Here is a 23688-nt window from a genome sequence, read left to right on the forward strand (position 1 = left end):
TTGTTATTAAGTCAAAGGTACTAAATTTTCTTTACTATTGTCTTTTATGGAAAAATCAATAAAAACTGATTGAACTAAAAATAAATAAATAGATAGAAACTCTGAATGTTGAGCACCTGATTTTCATACCATGACGTCTGTTTTAGTGACCCTTTACCAGGAGAAAAAAAAAATCTCTGCATGAATATAACACATGCTAGTGTGTCCCTATAACCAGCCCTTCCAAATGACACACTGATTACAATTTATAACAAATTACTGCTCTACCTATGAAAAGTTATTCCGTTATTATACTTCCTATTTGTACATCCATATGCTGCAAAAGCTGGTATGTTTGAAAATATAAGTGAGATTAAATAAAAAATGCTACCAACGATAAAGGACGACAACGTGGATGCAGCAGCTCATAGGTTTGTTTGCTTTGTTTTGAGTGTAAGCATGCCATCTCCTGTTCTCAATCAAACCTCCTTGTCCTCACCTGAAGGAGCAGGAAACCAGCTGGTCCTGGGAAGGGAGCACAGACTTTCCTAGTTCCTGGAAGGGGCAGGCTGTTCAATGATTAGCAAATCCCCTAGCCAGCCTGGGCCTCGAGGGAAGATGGTGAGCAGGGCTGGGAACCAGTGGGGCCAAAGAATCCCTGTGAGGCTTGGTCCAGGAAGGGGAACTGTCTTAGATTTATGTAGTGAGCAGAGCTGCTTCAGCCAATGGAGACACAACCTGATCCAGGTATGGAACCCATGAATACAACTGAGCCCGTAATTGAAGCTGAGCCAGAGAATATTCCCATGGAGTTCTAGGGAACCTAAAGCATGAACAGCAGGTGCTGTATTTGAAACTTTTTTTTCCTTGTTTTATTTTGGAGAAAGAGGATAAGGCTATGCCAGTTAAAGTTTTGGTTAGAAGGCTGCCAGAAAGGTCATGATGAGGGTCCTGATACTGAAGGGTGGGTGGAGACCTTCCTCACCTTGTCCCTGTTTTGTGGCCCTGCACAGACAAAGGTATTTTGTTAAGGGTAGCCATTATCATATATTTTTGGGCAAGACTTTTTTTTTTAACCCAGAAGGGAACAGGAATGAGCCCCACCTGCAAGGACTGAAAGAGACTTGAGTCAGAGGGCAGGAACTCCTGAGGGGGACTGAAACAACAAAGTGGTCAGCTCCCTGGGGCAGGGGACTGGTGGTGATTTTTTTTTCTTCATTGAGCGTTCCATTCTTTGGGAGCATGTAGAGGCTGAGAGGGGCTACCTTTGGCCTGCCAAAGGTGAACTAAGCCGTGATGGAGAAGTTAGCCCTCTGGACTGTGCTATAGAAAAGGGGAACTGTTTGATTTGTATAAACTATACCCGAGGCGAGTTATAGGGTTGGAAAGAGATAATTGCAATTGAACTGTGCCATCCTTTTTAATTTGCTGGATCCTATACCTACCTGCTCAGAGGATTGCAGGACTGAGTGCCACCAGGAGCCCAATGCAGAGAAAGTGGGCGATGATGACTGGGAGAAAGGAAGGTAGTGACAACTGAGATGACAGTAGGACCTAAGCACCTGAGAACCACATTGTTACTCTAACAAGCAGAAGTCAGAAATGATTAGCGCTCTTGTGTTATAAAAACTGCTTATGTGGGGAAAATGCATTTGAATATTTTTATGACAAACTTCTAGATGAGTCAGGTCCTGGGATTTTTCTTTACTTTTACTTTTTTTTTTTGTCAGGACTTTCCTTTGTGATTTCTGTGTCAGGTCTGCAGCTGGTGGCCTCCCTTCTTTTTTTCCTTTCCTTAGATCCGGAGAGAATGCTTAACATGCCGAAATACAGTTGCTGTTTTCAACATGTCCTACTTTGGGAAATTCTACTTGGTTGGACCAGATGCCAGGAAAGCAGCCGATTGGCTCTTTAGTGCTGATGTCAGCAAACCTGTTGGTGAGAACAAATGAAATAATAACACAATTAACAGTTTTTGAAAAATGCTTACTGGCCGATATTCAGTGCTATTTAACTGGGCAGAAATGGCAGCTGACCGATTAAATAGCATTTTGGCACCTAACTGTTAATATAAAGTATGAGATAACTGGTTAGCTCTTCTAAATATTTGCAGTAAGCGCCAAAAAGATAACTGTCAATATTCAGTGCCGACTGGCTACGTTTAGCAACCAAATCAGACTGCCTAAATAGCAGTCCTATTTTTGGCTGGTATAAATTTAACCGGCCAGTGCTAAATATTCACTTAGCCAGTTAAGTTTGAGCTGACCAAAAAAAAAAAAAAAAGGATATGCAGTGCCGGTCACTGGAAACGGCCTGGCATTGAATATCCGGGGTCAGCGCCACTTATGCGGACTGCCTCCCATGGTCTGAATATTGGGTCCTCTATGTAAGCTGCACTGAACCTGCCTCGAGTGGGAAAGCGCGGGGTACAAATGTAACAAATAAATAAATGCTAAAAACTAGCATGGGTTTGAGGTGAATACATCAAACATTCCAGATCTGCTAACATTAGGTAGTTCAGTAACTTCTCTTGGCCATAGATACAGAGAGAGGAATCGCTGCTATGTAGTCATGCATTATAAAATTAGTACTGAAACATCTTTCCTAATGGTTTTATGCCAGTGAGGCAAAAGATGTCAACAGCTGTCCCAGCTTGGAGGTTCAGTGAGATTGCAATCTGCTGCTATGCAAAGGATCTGGGTTCTACTTCTAGGCAAGAATCTATTCATCAGGGAGTCCCAATCATTGTGCAACTGTGACACAGAGTGGCTTAACTTAAGGCCCATGACTACAGGGCTCTGGAGGGAACCCTGGTTCCTGGTTCTGGTACAATAACTGAAAAAGTAAATTGAAGCAGATAGAAAACGGGGATCAAATCCCTAGGTAGTTGTGAGTGAAGGTGCAATAGAGCTGCAAGTCCAAAGGAGAAAACTACCTGGCCAAAAATATGTTAAAAATACAAGCAGGACTGATTACACTCCTTTTAAATATTAAGGCTCTGATGCTCAAAAATCTGGTGCTGTTGTGAACAGCACCAGAAAAATACCACCACCAGATCAGAGCAGCAAAGGAACTCCCTAATGCTCAACGCTAATTATATGCACATTTAGGCATGCTTTTAGCATTGAGCATTATGGCATTCAGTGGGAGGATTGTGCGTGGCACATGCAATCAAGAGTTGTGCATCAAGCACAGTTCTTAAGCGCATGCCCAGATTGCCAGAGGGGGAGGAGGGAAGAAGGAGGAAGAGCTTCTGGTTGGTTGCACATAGAGTCCAGAAAAAGCAACAGCCGCTGGCTGTTACAGTGCTGCCTTCAAGAAAAGTTAAATACATATACATTTTCTGTTTTATGGGGGGTTGTATTTTTTTATTTTTGGCTTGTAAAAAAGCTTGTAGACATTTTTTTTTTGAGCTGCATGAAACAAAAGGCAAAATGAAGCTGGCTACAGGGAGGTTTGTGGTTGGTCAAAAGCTGAAGAGACTGTGTAAATGACAGCTGAACTGCATTCTCCTGCTTCTTATGCACCCTTATGTCAGCTCTGAGCTGTAGTAGGGTTTCAGCGGGAGGAGCATCCATCTTTGGCACACTGCCTGCTGAGCATTGTGGGGATGACTAGTGAATGAACTCATCAGCATGCATTTGCATGCTTGTTTGTTCCCATGCTCCAGGCCTCTGAACATCCTGCGCTGGTAAATGCGAGCGCTTGACTGGTGCTAATGGCCTTTAGCGACCGCATTTACATTTTTGAGCATCAGGGCCTAAATGTGCTTTGGTTGCGAAAATCCAAAGGAGATGTGCAAGATTGGAGGAGAGAGACTGATAAGCATAGTTCAGAAGGGTTAATAGTGTCTGAGGGTCTGAATTCAGCGAATTAATTTGGCAAGGTGGTGGCCATAGCCAGAAGGATGTTAGGCTGCATAGAGAAAGGTATAACCGTAGATGAAAGGAAGGGTTAATGTCCCTGTACGAGTCGTTGGTGAGGTCCCACTTGGAATATTGTGTTCAGTTTTGGAGGCTGCATCTTGCTAAGGACATAAAAAGACTTGAAACAGTTCAGATAAAAGCAACAAAAATGTTATGGGGTTTGCGCCAAAAGATGTATGAGAAGATACTTGAGGTCCTGAATACGTATACCCTAGAAGAAAGGAGGGATAGGGTTTTAAATATTTGAAAGGTTTTAATATGCAAACAAATCTTTGCCAGAGAAGGGAATATGGTAGAACTGGAGGATATGAATTGAGGTTGCAGAGGAGCTGACTTAGGAGTAATGTCAGGAAGTACTTTTCATGGAGAAGGTGGCAAATGCCTGGAATTCCCTCTCGTGGGAGGTGGTGGAGACAAAAACAGTAATGTAATTTAACAATGCATGGTATAAACATAAAGGAATCAAAACAAAACTTAGCTGTGCTTAGGCAGCAAATCTAGTAGTTAGGAAGTAAGGGTAGTGCTGGGCAGACTTCTACAGTCTGTACCCCGATTATGGCTAGACAGATCTCGTTGGTCAGAAGTGGGTTTCGACGGCAACTCCAGAAGTTGAAAAAAGCCAGTGACAGACAGACTTCTGTGCTCTGTGCACTGAAAATGGCAAGGACAGATCAGGATCAAGTATGCATAAGTGATCATATGATACGCTATGAGTTTCTCTTGTTGGGCAGGCTGGATGGACAGTGCAGGTCTTTATCTGCCATCATTTACTATGTTACTATGTTTTACTGTTCTAGAATCTTGTCAGGTACTTGTGACCTTGATTGGCAACTGTTGGAAACAGGATATTGGGCTGGATGGGCCTTCAGTCTGTCCCATTATGGCAACGCTTATGTTCTTATATTATGTTCTTGTGTACTGTATTACTATGTGAGGTCGGCCCAATGACTCTGTGACAGTGCTGCACACTACCATGCAGAGGGAAGTTTCTACTTGGTTCTTCTGTTCTCTGGGTCAGTTGGGTTTGCTGTGGAAAAGAGTTTACAGCCCTCTTGGGGACAGAGTAAGTCATTGTGCAATGGTAACTCCTAGTGGCTGGATTTAGGGCGCTTGGGTAGTTGTGAATGAAGAAGGCTCATAACACCAGATATCTACCCCCATTCCGGTTGAGCTGGAAGACCAAAGGAGCTGGAGAATCCAAAATATAAAATAAAATACTTACTGAGACTACTTAAAGAAAAGACCAAGATTATTTAACCTGCTTGCTGAGGAGCAATGTGGAGGATGTGATTTAGAGGTGTTGTGTTCTCTTCCTCAGGGTCCACAGTTTATACATGTATGTTAAATCAGCATGGTGGCACAGAGAGTGACCTTACTGTCAGTCGCATCGATCCTGGACTCCAGTCTTCTCCACTGGCTCCAAAGTTTGAAGGTAAAAAAAAATAATATGATTATTTTTACTTCTTATATCTTCACTTGCCAGACTATTGACTTACTGCTGAGTTTTACTCAGAGGCCAGAAGCACCTGGTGTGACCTGGTTCCTGCTCTTTTGTACTTGGATATTCTGGTGCTTCCTGGATTTACAGAGCTGGTTTCTCTTGAGAGTGGTTTGCAGGCACGTATGACCCTGCAAGTTTTGGCTAAAACATAGCGAGAGGAGCAGAGAAAACAGAGGACTGGTCACACAACACATGATGGAATGAGTGGCACTGGGCTAAAGTGAAGCTATATGTACATGTGATACATTGAACAATGTGATTGATTGATTGATTGATTGATTTAAAACATTCATATACCTTGGGAATGACCTTTCTAAATCTACTGAAACCACAGCAAGTCATTCCTAAGAGCTGGTCCAGCATACTATTAGATTTGAAGAATTGGAAATGAAAGTAGGAAATCTTCAGGCAGTCAATTCATCCTTTTAAAGTTTGGTGTGGAGCCGGTCGTTTACATTGGGGGGGGGGGGGGGGGAGTGGACAGCTCATGGCCATCTTGGCCGAGAGCTCCACCAGAAGTCCCCAATTCGTCCTTAATTAAAAAGAAATTGTACTTGCATAGGAGACAGGAATATTTGGAAAACCAAATGAGAAAGAACACTTTAAGATTCTTAAATTTAGCAAAATCACCAGTGATTCCTCCTCTTGAAATGGTGTGTAAGTATATGCAAGAGATTTTGAAATTCCCATCAGAGACAATGCCACTTATAGTGTGAGCTTGATATTTATTTTTGCCAGCGCGCACTGATTCTTATGGGTGATGAGATTATTTAAATCTGAATGAGTTCCCGGAACCCTCTTTGGAGGGTATTACACGAAGAATGACTTGAATAGTTACTTTTGCCTTGGAAATTGACTGGAATGTAGTTTTGAAAGCTTACTTTCGTGTGATGGATGAGTTGTTTTTAGGGTCTAAAATTAGGGTATTTCCTGATATTCTAGAGCAACTTAGTTAGAATTGATGCCTATGTTTCTAACCCTGGAACTGAGCTTTGTATTTTGATTTCCTTGTACATGTGTGTTTATACTTGAGGGGTAAATATTATATGTTTTCTGACTCTGAACAGTTATCACATTTTTTATGCCAATAGAGGAAGTTGGAGTTTTTACTGACTGTATCTATTCACAGGCTGGCTGTGAGATCCTATATGAAACTAGTGTCAGTGAAGAATATTTTCTTGTGTTATTTCTTTTTATTTCCTGGATCTTGGCCTACATATATTGTGGACGAAAGGGTTGATAGTTTTCTTCATAATTACGTTTCTTTAAATATTTTTTATTATTATTATTAAGTGTACCACATACATTTTGTGATTTATGATTATGGAAAATCTGAAAAACATGTTTATATACCGCTTTTACAAATTGGCATCTGTTCAGTGTGGTCTACAATAGGTGTACACAAAACAAACAAACAAAAAAAAACAATAGAAGCAGCATATACAAAGTATGTACAGTTTCCATTACTCAATGGGAAACAACGAAGTCTTCAATTTCTTTGTAATTGATTTAACTTGCTGTTCAGCTCTCAAGCCAAAGGTGTCTTATTCTACCACTGGACTGCAACAACAGAAAACATTCATCTCAGGAGGTATATTCTTTGCACAACATGAACAGTTGGAACATACAATGTACATTCATTACTTGAGCATGGATACTTATTAGTAAAGGGGCCATTAAATTCTTGACTCAAAGTATGTGGGTCTCTCCTCTCTCTGGATCTTAAATAGGAGTAATGACAATTTAAAGTTAATACACATAGCCACTGGGAGCCAATAGAGGGATCGGAACAACAGAGTTGCTCTGTCACATCACAGCTTTCCAAAAACAAATTAGCCTATTGTGTTTTGTACCTATTGAAATTTACGTACATTAACAATTGGGATGGCAAACCTACCACAACACTATTACAGTAATCCAGCTTTATTATTGCTAATGTTAATACTAACATAAGGGCCTTTTTACTAAAGCTTAGCATGCATGAATGGACATTAGCATGCACTAAGTGCTACATGGCCCATAGGTATAAAGTAGGATGTGCAGCATTTAGCACGCACCAGTGTCTGTTAGTATGCGATAAGCTTTAGTAAAAGGGTCCCATAGATAACAGCTGTAACTTGTGCTTCCATACTAAGGTGCTTTCCAAAAGCAGTCCCAAATTCTTTACCGGATAAACTAAAACCACATCCCACCCCTCATATCATTCCTCAGTTCCAATGGATCTGGTTCAGGCAATCTCAGCATCTCAGTTTTTGTGTTATTCAATTTAAGTCCACTTGTCCTGAGCCACCATGAGATGCCTTCAAACCATGTTAACCCTTAACCTTGACACCTCCAGGTTGTCTTGTAGAGGCAATGAATTGAATGTCATCTGCAACCTCCCATTAAAACCCCTAATGGATGCATATAAAGGTTAAACAACAGGGGAGAGACAGCTAAACCCTGAGGTACCCCTGACTGCATATTTGTTGATGCACATGCACATAAATTTCCATTCACTTCTACCAGCTGATATCTGCTGATTAGAAAAGAGATTAGCTACTGGAGCACTGTTCCCCCTCTCTCCAGTGCCACACATCTAGATTTCAGCACCTGATGATCAACCAGGTCAAAAGCACTGGAAAGATCTATTACAATTAATACCTTCTTCCCTTGCTGTTGAAATGTGCACAGCACATCCAGAAACCAGATCACAATTAAGCACAGCAGGAAAGGGAATGAGGAAGGCTGTGATCTTGAACAAAGGTAGATAACTTGGGGGAAGGTGGTGGGGGCAGCCTCATGAGATACAGCTCCTCCTCTTTTCTTGTCAAAATTGATTGATATATTCATTTCTCAGACTTATCTGCCATACCAAGATATCACAATACAAACAAATAATATAGAAAATATCTAATATAATAAAACGCACCCTCAACGTTCTGAAGCCATCTGACGTCACTCCCAGGCTGAAGGGTTCGTGGATTCATGGTGGTGAAGCCATCCCACTCACAATGTCTCTCTGCCCTGCCCTCGCGTCAAACGTTATGACGTCGAGGGCGGATCTATAACAGTGAAGGGATCGCTCGAACCACCAGACCACGCCCCCACCCTCACAGATGTCACTCTGTTCCTACAACGCTGCCACTTCAACGCCCCTCCCGTCCCTCCCACCGACTTCAACACTCACCCCTCCCTCCAATTTCAACACCCCCCTCCCTTCGCGTTTCTGCCCCCCCCCCCGGACCCCCCCTGGCAGGAACCTGAGGACAACACGCTTTCCTGCGCAAAACATCCCACAAAGCCTCTGGCCGCTACCCGCCCCAGGTCGATCGCTCGCTCACCCACCGATGCTACCGCTACGCCCACAACTTCGCCGCGCCACCCGCCCCCCTTCCTAGCAACGGACCACGCCCCCTCCAATGAACGAACACTGCCTCTCATATCGCTTCTCTTCGGGTCGACTTCCCTCCCTGTGTCCCGCCCTTCCGGAAATTACGTCACAAGAGGGCGGAACACAAGGAGGGAAGACGACCCAAAAGGAAGTGAACTGCTGGGCTGGCGAGGCGTACTGCATGCAGCACTACACCGGAGCTTCTGTGGGACAAGAAAGAGGTTGGTGGGCCAGGGATGGAAATGGTGACCGCCGATCTCAGGGGCAGGGGCAACTGGAGAGCTCAGGGGGAGGGGCATGGATGGTCTGGCCTGCTGCGAGCAGCACTTTATAACGGGGGTAAGACGCGGGGGGGGGGGGGGGTCGGTGACCGGCGACCTCAGGGGCAACGGCAACTGCATAACTCAGGGGGAGGGCCATGGATGGGAACAGAAAGGGAATGATGGTGGACATGGGGTTCTTGGGGACAGATACCGCATGGCAGGGCAATGTAGGAGAAAAGGCAGAAAAGACAGGGAGCACTCTGGAACTGGGAGGGAGAGAGGACCCTCCAACTGTGACGGACGAAGGGATCCAGAAACAGGGACGGAGAGAGGGAGGGAGGATCTACAAACACAGAGGGAAGGAGCAGGAACCTGGAGGGAGGGAGTGGGGGACCAGGAACAGGGAAGTAGGGAGTGACCAAACCTGGAACTGGGAGGTAGGGATGACCATGGAAGGGGGGGGGGGGGGAAATGGGGAGTGACAACAACCCTGGAACTGGATGGACCACACTGGAACTGGGAGGGAGTGAGGAGAGGGGAGAGGGGACCCTCCCCCCACAGACTCTCATTATCACACACACACGCACACACACACCCAGTCTCACTCTCTCGCACACACACCCAGTCTCACTGTCAGGTTCTCAGGTTCAGAGCCCGCGGGGCTGGGCTCTGGAGCAAACGTGAGCCCTTGGGCTGCTGACGAGGAGCGACACCAGCAGGCAAAACCCACCAACCAACACTGGGTAAGCACACCGGCAGGGACTGCAGGCACTGCCCAGCGAACCGGAACACATGGACTGGAATCCCCCGGACTGGAGGACACAGGACTGGAACACTGAACTGCAATCCCCCGGACTGGAACACACACCGGACCGGAACACACTGGACTGGAGCACACTGGACTGGTCCCCCGGACTGGAGGACACAGGACTGGAACACGGGACCGGAGCACACTGGACTGGTCCACACAGCTTCACCTGCACTTAGCTACTAAGCCCCCCAGGAGTTGAGCTCATGGGTTCGAGTAGCCGGCAGGACTTACTGGACGACACAGAGACCAGGACTAGAACAAGCTGTAACTGAAGTGCACCTAACTCCTAAAGTGACCAAAAGTGTTCCTAAGCCCAGCACCAACAGAAAAGCTCCTAAGCCCTCCACTAACAGCAGTGCTCCCAACAGAAACTAACAGGGGTGCCTCTACGCCCTACACTAACAGAAGTGCAGGGAAACCACAAGGGAAAAGGAAGGGAAGACAAATGCCAGACCTTAACACTGGTACTTCCTAAGCACCTATACTAAACAGGAGCTCCTAAGCCCTGCTCAAGAAAGGGACTTCCTAAGCCCTAAACTAACAGAGCAGGGAACTAAACACAAAGCTAACACAGGTGCTACTAAGCACCAAGCTACAAGCAGAGCTCTACACTAATAAGCTAAACACAAAACTACCAAGCTACCTAAGCACTGCTCTAGCAAGCTAGATACAACTAACAAGGTGCTTCCTAAGCACTACTCTGGTAAGCAACCAGAAGAGCTCCTAGCACTAAAAGGGAAGACAGGGGAGCCACAAGGAAAAACCAGGAAAGCTAACACATAAGCCAAAAGTGCTTCTAAAGCACCAAACACCAACAGCAAAGACTGCAATGCTCCCAATAGCACAAACACCAGAAGTACTTCTAACAGCAAACTCTGCAGTGTTCCTAACAACACCAAACCCTGAAGTACTTCTATCAGCAACAGAGCTTCCAAAGCCCTACACACAGCAATGCTTCCAAAACCAAGAGGGAAAAGCAGGGGAACCATAAGGGAAAAGCAGGAAAGCTAAACACACAGTCACCAGTGCACACTGCACTAACACTAACCTGGACCTTAGGAAAAGCAAGCAGGGAAACTCAGTGGCGTAGCTAGGGTAGTTGACACCCGGGGCCGGTCATTTTTTAACACCCCCCCCCCCCCCCAAATCCAGTACAAGGCATACCGAGAATACAAAACACCCAGGACCTATATATAGAGCAATTATACCATACCATAAGCAGTAATTTGTACGAGTCACACAAGGGAAAAGGAAAGCATCTTAAACACTACAGTGAACACTAGAACATCAATTCACCTATTGTAAGACAAAAACAGACAGAATAGTACAGATCGTCAATCCTGCACAGTCAATGCCAACCGAAAGCCATGCCTTTTTCACAAACACAGATACACCCTAATCCACTATAGAATAAGTAATAATAAACTTTCTATTTAGTCAAAAATTAAACTGAACCCCCGATGCCAGACTCTGTATACAATGCAACACCAAAGAAACAGAAAATGTCCCCTAGTACTGTGCAAAATATAAAGACAGCAGATGTAAATTTGAAAAAACTAACAAATACCAATCACCACTTTACAAATTAACAAATAGAAATAAAACAAATACAGAAAATAAAATACCATTTTATTGGACTAATACATTTAGCTTCCAGGGGCCAAAATCTCCTTCCTCAGGTCAATACAGTATAGTGATGTTCCAGTATCTTATCCTGACCTGAAGAAGGGGGTTTTGTTCTCTGAAAGTTAAGTCAAAATGTATTAAAATTAGTCCAATAAAAAGATTACCTTATTTACATGTTAAAGCAAAAAAATAAAAATATGTATTTTATTTACAGTTTGTTGTCTCTGGTTTCTGCTTTCTTCATTTTCTTTTCAGTCTTCCTTCCATCCAGCATCTGTCTTCGCTCTCTCTCTCTGCCATCCAGTGTCTGCCCTCTCTCTCTGCTCCTTCCATCCACTGTCTGCCCCCTCTCTCCCTTCCATCCACATCTGCCCTCTATTTCTGCCCCTTCCATCCACCATCTGCCCCAGTCTGCCATCTCTCTCTCTCCCTTCCATCCACATCTGCCCTCTATCTCTGCCCCTTCCATCCACCATCTGCCCCAGTCTGCCATCTCTCTCTCTCCCTTCCATCCACATCTGCCCTCTATCTCTGCCCCTTCCATCCACCATTTGCACCAGTCTGCCATCTCTCTCTCTCTCCCATCCACCATTTGCCCCAGTCTGCCCTCTTTCTCTCTCCCCCTTCCACCCACCATCTGCCCTTTCTCTCTGCCCCTTCAATCCGTCTGCCCTCCCTCTCCCATCCATCCATCCAGGGTCTGCCCTCCCTCACACTCCCCCCTTCCATCCAGGGTATGTCCCCTCTCTCTCTGCCCCCAGTTCCAGCCCCAGCCCACATCTCCCACCTGCCCCCCTTTTCAGCCCCACTATCCCACCAGTCCCCAGCCCTTTTCTTCCATTAGTCCCAAGCTTCAGCCCACAGCCACTTCTCCCTGTCCCCTTTTCAACCCCCAGTTCCAGCCCCCTTCATCCACCACATGCCTTGCATCCCCCCTTTTCAGCCCCAGACCCATTCTCCCACTTGTCCCAGGCATGGACCCATTTTCCCTCCTGCCCCTTGTCAGACCCCAGTTCCAGCTTCAGACCCCTTCTCCCATCTGAGCACTCCCCTCTGAGCACCCCCACCCCTCCCCTCCCCAATCCCCTTCTACTACTACTACTATTTAGCATTTCTATAGCGCTACAAGGCGTACACAGCGCTGCACAAACATAGAAGAAAGACAGTCCCATCTGGGCTCCCCCACCCTCCCCAATCCCCTTCTCCCCTCCGAGCACCCATCTGAGAACCCCTCTGGGCTCCCCCACCTTCCCCTTCTCCCCTCTGAGCTCCCCTCTGGGCTCCCCCACCCCTTCCCAATCCCCTTGTCCCCTCTGAACACCCCCACCCCTTCTCCCCTCTGAGCTCCCCCTCTCCCATCTGACCCCCCCCCCCGACCCGGTCCCGTCCCCCCTCGTGGATAGGGTTACCATTTTGTGTCCTCTGAAAAAGAGGACACATGCCACGCCCCCGCCTGCACCCGCCACGCCCACTGCCACGCCCCTTTTGGATCGTAATTCCGCCCCCTTTCCCCTCCCCTCTTCACATAGTCCCCTCCCCCGCACCCCCCCATCACATACTCCCCTCCCCCTGTCACATGCTCCCCTCCCCTTCCTTACCATCTTCCCTGGTGGTCTAGTGACGTCTTCGGGGCAGGAAAGAGTCCCCTCTTTCCTGCCCGGAGCGCTGCCTGCCCTTGCCTACATCCTTCTCGGTCTCGGCTGAGGATTCAAAATGGCCGCCGAGAGTTGAAGCGGCCTCGCGAGACTTCAACTCTCGGTGGCCATTTTGAATCACCAGCAGAGACCGAGAAGGAGGATGGGCAAGGCAGAGCTCCGGGCAGGAAAGAGGGGGCTCTTTCCTGCCCCGAAAGACGTCACTAGACCACCAGGGAAGATGGTAAGGAAGGTGAGGGGAGACCCACGGCGCCGATGGATCGCGCAACTGCACGCACGCGCGCCCTCCCGCACGCACGTTTGTCCAGAAATCCGGACAAACGTGCATGCAGGCAAAACCCGCCGGACGCCCCGGACATGCCCTCAAAAAGAGGACATGTCCGGGGAAATCCGGACAAATGGTAACCCTACTCGTGGAGAGCTGACAGAGCCCTGTCTCCTGCCATCACCCTTTGTTTTTTTTTTTTTTAATCCATTGCAGCGACGCAGGCAGCGCTTCGCGTCTGCCCTGCGTGTGCTGTGAAGATAGAAAACCACCTCGTTAGCATCGGCCCTTCCCCCGTTGTGTCCCGCCCTTGAGGAAATAGGAAGTTACCTCAGAAGAGGGCGGGACACAACGGGGGAAGGGCCGACGCTAACGAGGTGATTTTCTATCTTCACAGCACACGCAGGGCAGACGCGAAGTGCTGCCTGCGTCGCTGCAATGGATTAAAAAAAAAACGAAGGGGGCAGAAGACGAGGGCTGTCCGGAGCACCCCCCCACCCGCTGACACCTGGGGCGGACCGCCCCCACCGCCCCGCCCTTCCTACGCCACTGGGGAAACTAGACACAAAGTCAGAAGTGCACACTGCACCACCCTACCTAAAGCAAACACCACTGTTGCAAAGGCATTGAAGGAAACAACACCACTTCCTTATCAGGGCCCTCCCTGGTGATGTCACACTCCCTAGACCTAGGCAAAAGCACACTGACCCAGAGAGGCCCAACCCACACCAATGCAAAACCGTGAAGCACTTGAAGCCAGTACACCCAAAGACAGGTAGAGCTAACTCAGTCCACCCACACAGCTGTGGTGAAATGAACCAATTAACCCCATGCTGCTGGAAGCTGCCAGCACAGAGACAGAGCCAGCTCAGACAGGACAGACAAAAGAAACAGAAGCCAGCTAAGAAGCTGACCCCCAGGAAAGAGGTAAGTTTGAGAGGGGTTCTGACCCCAATCATAACACTCACTCTCTCTCTGTCACACACACACACATTCGCATATTCACTCTCTCTCTCTCTCTCATACACTCACTCTCACACACACTCTATCAGACATACACACTCTGAGGAAACACCTTCCTAGCGCCCGTTTCATTCGTTTCAGAAACGGGCCTTTTTCACTAGTCATATAATAACACACACAAAGTACGAGGGGCCAGATATTCAAAATCAGTTATCCATATGGTAGCAGCTGCTATGCAGATAAGTGCTCTTTCCACCAATATTCAGAGGCACTCTCCTGATAGTACCGTTGGATAGTCTTACAGACTATCTCAGCACTATCTGGATAGCACTGGGGCAGAACATCAGTTTTCTACCTAATTTTACAGATAGTTACCAATATTCAGCCATTAAACATATAGCTATACAGATAGGCCAACAAAAAAGCTGCCCTAACTTAATCCACATAGCTGTCTGAATAGCAGCTGAATGTTGTTACTCAGTGCTCTCCATGTATGTTCAGTGCCACTCACTATCCAGATAGCAGCACTGAATTTGTAGAATAGTTTTAAACACCACAGCTAGCATTTAAGGACATGCTGACTGCAGTGTTTGAATAATGACCAGTAACAGCTTAAAACAATAATAATAAAAAATAATCATTCACTTACAATATCAAATAACCCTCTGTGCAACAGTCATGGAAACACATGTTCAAACAACCATTCATTGAAGAGTTTACAATACTAAAGGTAGTTAGGCTTAGAACAATTTCAAAACGGTAACATTCCACAATAAGGCAGAGTAAAATCTAAGGGGCAGATATTTGGCAGGATTTATTCGGAAAGGAGCAACTCCGACTTGGATAAGTCCCACTCATCAGGTCTATACCCAGATTTTTAGCTGCATTACCCTGCTGGGTAAAGTTTTTACTTACCTGGTTAGCAACGCTTTTCAGTTTTAACTTTATCTGGTTACTTGCTTGGATATCGGTCTGAATATTGATGATACCTGGCAGCCAAATTTTATAAAATAACCATGGCATTTAAATCAAATGCTGACCACCGTGGCAAAATATTTCCCCCTAAATATTCTGCATCTAGTGCTTGTGTGCTTAATATCTATGGGTCCAGGAATCATAAATAAATCCTGCTGAAAGTAACTCGGATTGCTAACTGGAGCATACATTTGCAAAAGTGATGACAAATGCTGAGGTTCTTCTTCATTTATATAATATAAATTCTGCTCTCTGGATAATCACGAGCCATAGATTCTTCCGTATTCCTGACCTTATTCACTGGAGTGATACAGTCTTTTTGTCTTTATGAGCTATTTATAATAGAAATCTTGTTTCTTCTTCCAGGGGATGGCTATTATCTGGCTATTGGGGGAGCAGCTGCCCAGCATAACTGGTGTCACATCAATAATGTGCTGCAGGAGAAGAACTTCCGATGCACACTGATTGACTGTTCTGAGGACCTGGGTATGATCAGCATCCAGGGACCAGCGAGGTGAGCCATGCAGAACAGAAAGCAAATGGGAATCCTCTCCCTCTATGGCTTCTAATCTCAGAATTATCTTAACATCAGAACTTGCTTCCTCAGCTGTTTCTGTTTTTCTTTGAAAAGTCTTCCGTACTACCTTGAGTCTTGTTTCCAGAAAAAGACTGAACACTACTTCACACATTACTGCATCTAATGTGCTTCTCAGTCACTGAGGAGGTGGAGAGATTTTGTGTTTCACAATGAATTTCATAATTATATTGTACTATTTCCAATGTAAAAAGGGGAGGGATGCCAAGGGAGAGGATAACCCCCTACATTTAAAATGGAAGAGAAAGATAGTTGAAGGTTTAATTCAGTCCTTCAGCTCCTGCTTAAAGATAGCCAGAGATCATAGTTATATGCCTCCTGGACTGTACAACCTTCCAGTTGCCTCCAAGATGCTCATGATATTCACATACCATGTGACCACAATTGTAGTCCCATGCAAATGTGCATACTGTTATACCGTCACGTTTCCAGCTAACTCTGTATGTTCAGTCTATGAGACATAACAATATCTTCCTTGTCATCTATACCAGACCAGTCCAGACCAATGGGTTGTGTCCATCTAAAAGCGGAAGGAGACAGAGAAAATAGTTCCAAGTAAACCGCCCCTTAAGGGTATCGTGCAGCCTGGAATGTTCAGTATTTTCTCTGTCTCCTAGCGGATGGTGGACGGATCGTGCAGCTGCTCTGGATTGCTGGCTGGTAGCTCCTGTCCCAGATTCTTCTGGTGACTGTGGAGCCAAGGGTGTGCTGGTAGTAGCCGTGTTGGGGCTAGTTTTAGATGATACTCAGTGGTCCTGAGTTCCTCATCTGCCAGCTAGGGTGATATCCAGTGACCCTGGTTCCCTCCCCTGGCTATCTTTCTAGCAGGGTGATGGTTGATTGTGGCATGGAGTAATTTGTCTCCCCTGTGGGGGTTCTTCTCTTTTGTGGTGATAGGTATATCTCAATTTCTGCCTCTGAGATAAGCCTTTATTTATTCCTGTCACTAGTGAAGAAGGTTGTTTACAAAAAAAAAAGGAAACTTTGTTTTTCCCTCCTCTTCTGCCTCTGAGGTAAACCTTTATTAATTCCTGTCACTAGTGAAGAAGGTTGTTTTGCAAAAAAAAAAAAAAAAGAAGAAATTTTGTTTTTCCTTCTTTCTCTTGCCTGTTACCTGATTTATTTTCCCACCTTTGGCAATGTATTCTAGGGGACTTCTTGCGAAGTTTCTTTGAATTTTGCTGGCCGGTGCCTGATTCTGATCATGGACCCTTCCGAGCTGGTACCAGTTGCTTTGATTTTTGTTTTTTGTGGGGCACAGCTTGTGTCTGGATCACGAAACTCAGTTGTTTTTCTCCTCTTCACAGTCCTAGACGGCGGCTGGTTCAGAGGTCTTAGCCTGCCATTTCCAAAGTGGAGGAAGTCACGCACTGGCTCCGTTTGGCAGCAGGCTCTGTCTTTTTAGTCCAGGGCTATTTTTTCATTCCTGTCAGCCTTATGCGGATGTTGGTCAGTTCTTTTTTAGACTGTCCGGTCTCTGCTGCTTCAGGCATCTTGCTTGACATCCTCTTAAGATCTTTTTGCAGTCTGCTCAAGTTTTCACAATAAATCATGTATGAAAGGTCAGCTAAAGTGCAGACTCCACGCTAAGCCTAATTTCTAGGCCCATCACACTCCACCTGTGGATCAGTGGGGAGACCATGCATTAAAACTGATCGAGCAGGTCAACACCCTTAAAGATACAATATGTAAAGAGACAGTTCCATATATTAAGGAGGATTAGTATAAGAATTACAATTAGCATAGGATGGAATAGAGTATTCAGAACAGCAGTAGTAGAGGGGGCCATCCAAAGAAAATGTCATACCAGTGATGTTCAATGAGCCTTTTGGATGATTCTCCTACTGCTCTTAATTGATTAGACATTATCAAGTGTGAAAAGCAAAGAAACTACAAAGCCCAGAAGGCAGTGCAGCACCAGAGCAATTCGGAACTAAGAAACTCCAAAGCCCAGAAGACAGTGCAACATCAGAGAAACCAGGAACTAAGAAACTACAAGGCCCAGAAGGCAGTGCAGCAGCAGCAGAGGAATCAGGTGAAGGGAGAGAATTCTAGGCAAGAAAGGGAGGAGCCGGGGGTTGATTGGGAAATGGAATCAGATGTGGGAGGGGAGAGGCCCCTAGATCAAGAGGAAGGGGAGGAGGTGGAAGAAGGAGAGAATGAGGAGGAAATGGAAATACTGGTGGAGGGCTCTTAAAGTGAGTTTTGAACTGAACCTGAGAGAGTGAATGAAGACTTGGTGGATTGACCCGGTGAGTGGATGTCAGGAGGATATGTGCTGACAAATGAGGGAGGTGGGTCATTAGGTCTAAGAGTGAGAAAGTGATTTAGACCATATTGCTGTTGAGTTAACTGAGTTGAAAGCAGTGCTAAACTGAACTGTGTTGAAAAGCAGTGCTAAACTAAACTATGTTGAAAAGCAGTGCTAAACTGAGCTGTGTTGAAAAGCAGTGCTAATTTGAACTGTGTTCAAAAGTTGGACTATTCCAGTAATAGGGGAAGGTCTAGGAAGACTTAAAGAAGAATAGAGGTATTAAGGAGATAGTAAAGCACTTCTAGTGAATCTCTTGTTTTCCTGAGACACTGATTGCAGACCTTTAACCCTGGGAGTGGATGGTGTGCGATGTTGAGAGGGAAGAGACTGTGAAGGAGTGGTGAGGATACAGCGAGTGATCCTGACACAAGGTATTTAATTCATGCTGCAGTATAGACTAGTTGACAGTGTCCAATTATTATAGTACTAGTAAAAATGGCCCGTTTCTGGCGGCGATGAAACGGGCGCTAGCGGGCAGGGGACTCCCTTCCCCTCCCCTTACGCGTGTCTCCCTGGTGGTCTAGAGGTACCTGTTCGGTGGGGGCAGGAAAGAAAGAGCCCCCTCTTTCCTGCCCGTAGCGGTGGTGGTAGCATCCTTGCTACATCGTGTGGGAGTCCGGCTCTCGGCGTTTCAAAATGGCCGCCGAGAGTTGAAGTCTCGCTATGCAGCTTTAACTCTCGGCGGCCATTTTGAAACGCCGAGAGCCGGACTCCCACACGATGTAGCAAGGAGGCTACCACCACTGCTACGGGCAGGAAAGAGGGGGCTCTTTCTTTCCTGCCCCCACCGAACAGGTACCTCTAGACCACCAGGGAGACAGGTGGAAGGGAAGGGGAGGGGAGGTGACGGGGGGGAGGGACATTGCTGAGGGTGAGTGTGGTACCGTGGGCGGGGCGGTAACTTCAAAGGGGCGGGGCTATGTGGGAAAAGGGGCCGGGTTGATGTGGACGTCCTGAGAGGCTGGGATGTTTTGGAAGGGGAGGAGTAGACTACTGCTCCCCGTGCGTTAATTAGCCTTGTTTTCGTGTTGCGCCCTCGACGTCATCACGTGTGACGTGAGGGCGGGGCATGAAGATGTTGTGTGGCTTTACCACCATGAAACCACGAACCGGTGTGTGAGTGACTTCAGTGACGTCAGTGTCCTCAGAATGTTGAGGCTGCGTTTTATTATAGTAGATCATGGTAGCATTAACAACATGCTTTAATTGGGACAAATCAGTGAGCAGGAATGGTTCAAACACTGGGACTCGTAGTTAATACTCTTGATTATGCTCCACCCATATACACACTAAATCATCAAAAGTCTTATTGGTATTCCATTAGATCATATCACCATTTAACTGAGGTTGCAAAAACATGTTTCATGGGCATAGTATAACATTTACACAGCTTAACCTTTGATACAGTCCAGTTACATAGGACAAAGCATTCAGCACACTGGCTCTGGGTACATTGAGTGTCCTCCTCCCCTAAACTGGAGTTTTACTCAAACACCAAGACACATGTATCAGTTCCCCATCCTCTACAGTTTCCCCCAGATCCCTAAATAAATCATCATTCTCTACCCATTCCAGAGCCAAATCTCCAAAGATTTCTACATTCCATCCTGGAATAAATGTTTTAACTTCCACCCCTCCTCCCCAGGAGGCATTTTTGGGGGCCTATGGCCTTCCCCTCCCAGCGAGCATGCAGTGACCACACATTCACTGCGTGACCTGAAGAAAACATCTTATACAACATATAGCTATAGAGCATGCGCAAGCTACTGGAGTCATTTACAGGACAAAAGATATTCTAAGAGTCAGCTGACCTGTTTACATAGTGTAAGCCAAAGGGCAATGGACAATAATATAAATTATTACACTACACTTACCCAACCTCGAGAACACATTCTTTCACTAGCATTGTGTGGTCTTACCTTTCTAGCCTGTTCTTGAACCTTCTCTACAAATTCTGTGAGGTGCTCGGTCTGGCTCTTTTATTTTCAGAGTAGAGCTTTGTCTCGTGCTGGAGGACCATCCTTCAGAAGATATCCAGGGCTGTCTCCTTGGAAATATCTGGGAGCCTCTTGCCAGGGGGCATCTTGGCATCTCTCTCCAAACTACAAAGGGGCTCTAGCACGAGGGCATTAGAGTTCTGAGGAGTGCATCATGTACTTAGATATGAGGCACCATATACCTGGATATGTGGGCATATACCTGGTATGCACCTTGGTACAGGGCACAGCCTTCCTAGTTACATTGCCGCTAGCACTTAGGTACATGAAGACACATCTCACAACGCCATCTGTGCTCACCTACATGGCTGCTGGAATCTTTGGCCACTTCTGTATTTACCCAGTTTGGGCCTGACAGCCATGCATTGTGACTATAAGTTTCATGACATATCTAGAATGCTTCAGTTGATTTCCCACCAGATACTCAACACTGACCAGACAACACATCGCCATTTAGTTATTTTCAGTGCTAACTGGGTTGTAAGGCGGGGAGTCTGACAACAGATTTATTTATTTAATTTATTTGTTTCATTTTTATCCCACATTTTCCCACCTATTTGCAGGCTTGATGTGGCTTACATGGTACCGTAATGGCGTTCGCCAGTTGCGGTGTGAACAAATACAGGTGTTATTGATGGTAAAAGGATCGTGTTTGGTAGATACATAGGGGAAGTTAGGGAGAGGGGATGAGGGTTAAGGTGTGTCCATTACAGTCTTTGGTTTTGCTGTGTCGCAGGAACTTGATTTTTATGTTGGGTCGGTGAACAGGTTTGTTTTTAGTTCTTTCCGGAAACAGGTGGTTGTACGTTGTTTTTACTATTTTTGGCAGTGCGTTCCATAGTTGTGCGCTTAAGTAAGAAAAGCTGGATGCATAAGTTGATTTGTATTTGAGTCCTTTAGTACTTGGGTAGTGGAGATTCTCCGAGGACAAGCAGGCTGCTTGTTCTCACTGATGGGTGACGTCCACGGCAGCCCCTCCAATCGGAAACTTCTCTAGCAAAGTCCTTTGCTAGTCCTCGCGCGCATGCGCGGCCGTCTTTCCGCCCGAAACCGGCTTGAGCCGGCCAGTCTTCTTTTGTCCACACTCAGTACGGTCGTGTTTCGCCGTGTCGAGCCCCGGAAAGTCGACCTCGCGCGTCCAAAGTTATTTTTTGACGTGTTTTTTCTTCGGAAAAGTCTTTTAAAGTGTCGGGAAGTGCTCCGGTTTTCGTGTTACCCTTCCCGTACTTCCAGCTTTTTGCCCCGATAAGTTTTCTTTCGTCGTCGGGGTAGGCCTCTTTCGGCCTCGGTCGAGATTTTCTCCCTTTAAATCTTTTGGTGCTCTTTTTCCGTCATTTCGGACTTTGATTTCGCCGGCGTGATTTTTCCGCCCATATGACATCGAAGCCTTCCAGCGGCTTCAAGAAGTGCACCCAGTGCGCCCGGGTTATCTCGCTCACTGATCGACACTCATCGTGTCTTCAGTGTCTGGGGGCCGAGCACCGCCCTCAGAACTGTAGTCTGTGTTCCCTGCTTCAAAGGCGGACTCAGGTAGCGAGATTAGCCCCGTGGAACGTGTTGTTCTCGGGCTCTTCGTCGGCATCGGCACCGGGATCTTCGAGTGCATCGACGTCATCAGCGTCCAGACCATCTTCCTCGGCCGCCCGTGCATCGAGGCATCGGGCCTCTGCATCGGCGCCGAGACATCGGATAGCTGCATCGACGTCGGTGGTACCGGGACCTCGTCTGCTGATGTCGCCGGACGGTGGTGCATCGTCAGGAGTGCAGGTGAGGGCTGTCCATTCCCCTGCTGGTGGCGGTGAGCCTTCGGGTGGGTCTCCTCCTACCCTGAGGGCTCCTGCGGTACAGCCCCCCCGAGACCGACCTCCTTCGGCCTCGGCCCCGAGGAAGCGACGGCTGGATTCTACGTCCTCCTCGTCGGTGCCGGGGAGCTCCGGTGACATGCTTCGGAAGAAATCGAAGAAGCATCGACACCGGTCGCCTCCCTGCGTCGGCACCGAGAGCTCTGGGTCGCCGAGGAAGTCGGCACCCAGCAGGCATCGGCACCAAGAGGACCGCTCACCCTCTGTTCAGGAGGTGTCGATGCGCTCCACTCTGGACAGCCCGGAACAGCCTCCTCGCCCGGAACAGGTTCTGACGTCAACGCCTGTATCGACCTCTTTGCCTTTCTCTGCAGCCGCTCTGAACGAGAGCCTCCGGGCCGTTCTCCCAGAGATTCTGGGAGAGCTGTTGCGCCCTACCCCTCCGGTACCGGCGGTGCTTGCGCCTCCGGTACCGTCGAGCGTGGCGCCGGCTGGCCCATCGCCCGGGGTGAGGTCCCCGACGTCGGTACCCGCGTGCGGTGCCGACTGCGGCCACCTCCCAGGAGGGCTCCCCGACTACGTCGGCGGAGGGAGCTTCGCCGATGCGGGCGAGGGAGTCTACCTCTCGACGCCCCCATCGTGGACGTGGCTCCACCGAGTCGAGCCGGGCGAGGTTGCAGACACAGGTTCGTGAACTTGTCTCTGACACCGAGGGTGAGGCCTCGTGGGAGGAAGAGGAAGACCCCAGATATTTCTCTGACGAGGAGTCTGAGGGTCTTCCTTCTGATCCCACTCCCTCTCCTGAAAGACAGCTTTCTCCTCCTGAGAGTCTGTCTTTCGCTTCCTTAGTCCGGGAGATGTCTACGGCCATCCTCTTCCCGGTGGTTGTGGAGGACGAGCCCAGGGCTGAAATGTTTGAGCTCCTGGACTATCCTTCTCCACCTAAGGAAGCGTCCACTGTTCCCTTGCACCATGTCCTCAAAAAGACATTGCTTGCGAACTGGACAAAACCTCTAACTAATCCCCACATCCCCAAGAAGATCGAGTCCCAGTACCGGATCCATGGGGACCCAGATCTGATGCGCACCCAGTTGCCTCATGATTCTGGAGTTGTGGATCTGGCCGTAAAGAAGGCTAAGAGTTCTAGAGAGCATGCTTCGGCGCCCCCGGGCAAAGACTCTAGAACCTTAGACTCCTTTGGGAGGAAGGCCTACCATTCCTCTATGCTCGTGGCCAAAATCCAGTCTTACCAGCTCTACACGAGCATACACATGCGGAACAATGTGCGGCAGTTGGCGGGCTTGGTTGATGCTCTCCCCCCCGAGCAGGCCAAGCCTTTTCAGGAGGTGGTCAGGCAGCTGAAGGCGTGCAGAAAATTCCTGGCCAGAGGGGTGTATGACACCTTTGATGTTGCGTCCAGGGCCGCTGCTCAAGGTGTGGTGATGCGCAGGCTCTCATGGCTGCGTGCCGCCGACCTGGAGAATAGACTCCAGCAGCGGATTGCGGACTCGCCTTGCCGTGCGGACAACATTTTTGGAGAGAAAGTCGAGCAGGTGGTAGAGTCTCTCCACCAGCGGGACACCGCATTCGACAAGTTCTCCCGCCGGCAGCCTTCAGCATCTACCTCTACAGGTAGAAGATTT

The 23688-nt window shown here is 47.4% G+C and overlaps 1 protein-coding gene across 3 annotated transcripts in view; it reads left to right on the forward strand.

Moving 5' to 3' along the window:
• The window catches only part of SARDH (sarcosine dehydrogenase), a 148474-nt gene that overhangs the window by 65475 nt on the left and 59311 nt on the right, over nt 1–23688 (forward strand). For all 3 annotated transcript variants that reach the window (XM_030207696.1, XM_030207698.1, XM_030207697.1), the window contains exons 14-16: nt 1779–1917; nt 5224–5337; nt 15704–15851. In XM_030207696.1, coding sequence (XP_030063556.1) covers nt 1779–1917; nt 5224–5337; nt 15704–15851 — 401 coding nt within the window. The remainder of the gene's footprint in view (nt 1–1778; nt 1918–5223; nt 5338–15703; nt 15852–23688) is intronic.

This window comes from Microcaecilia unicolor, chromosome 6 (assembly GCF_901765095.1).
Source record: "Microcaecilia unicolor chromosome 6, aMicUni1.1, whole genome shotgun sequence".
NCBI lineage: Eukaryota > Metazoa > Chordata > Amphibia > Gymnophiona > Siphonopidae > Microcaecilia > Microcaecilia unicolor.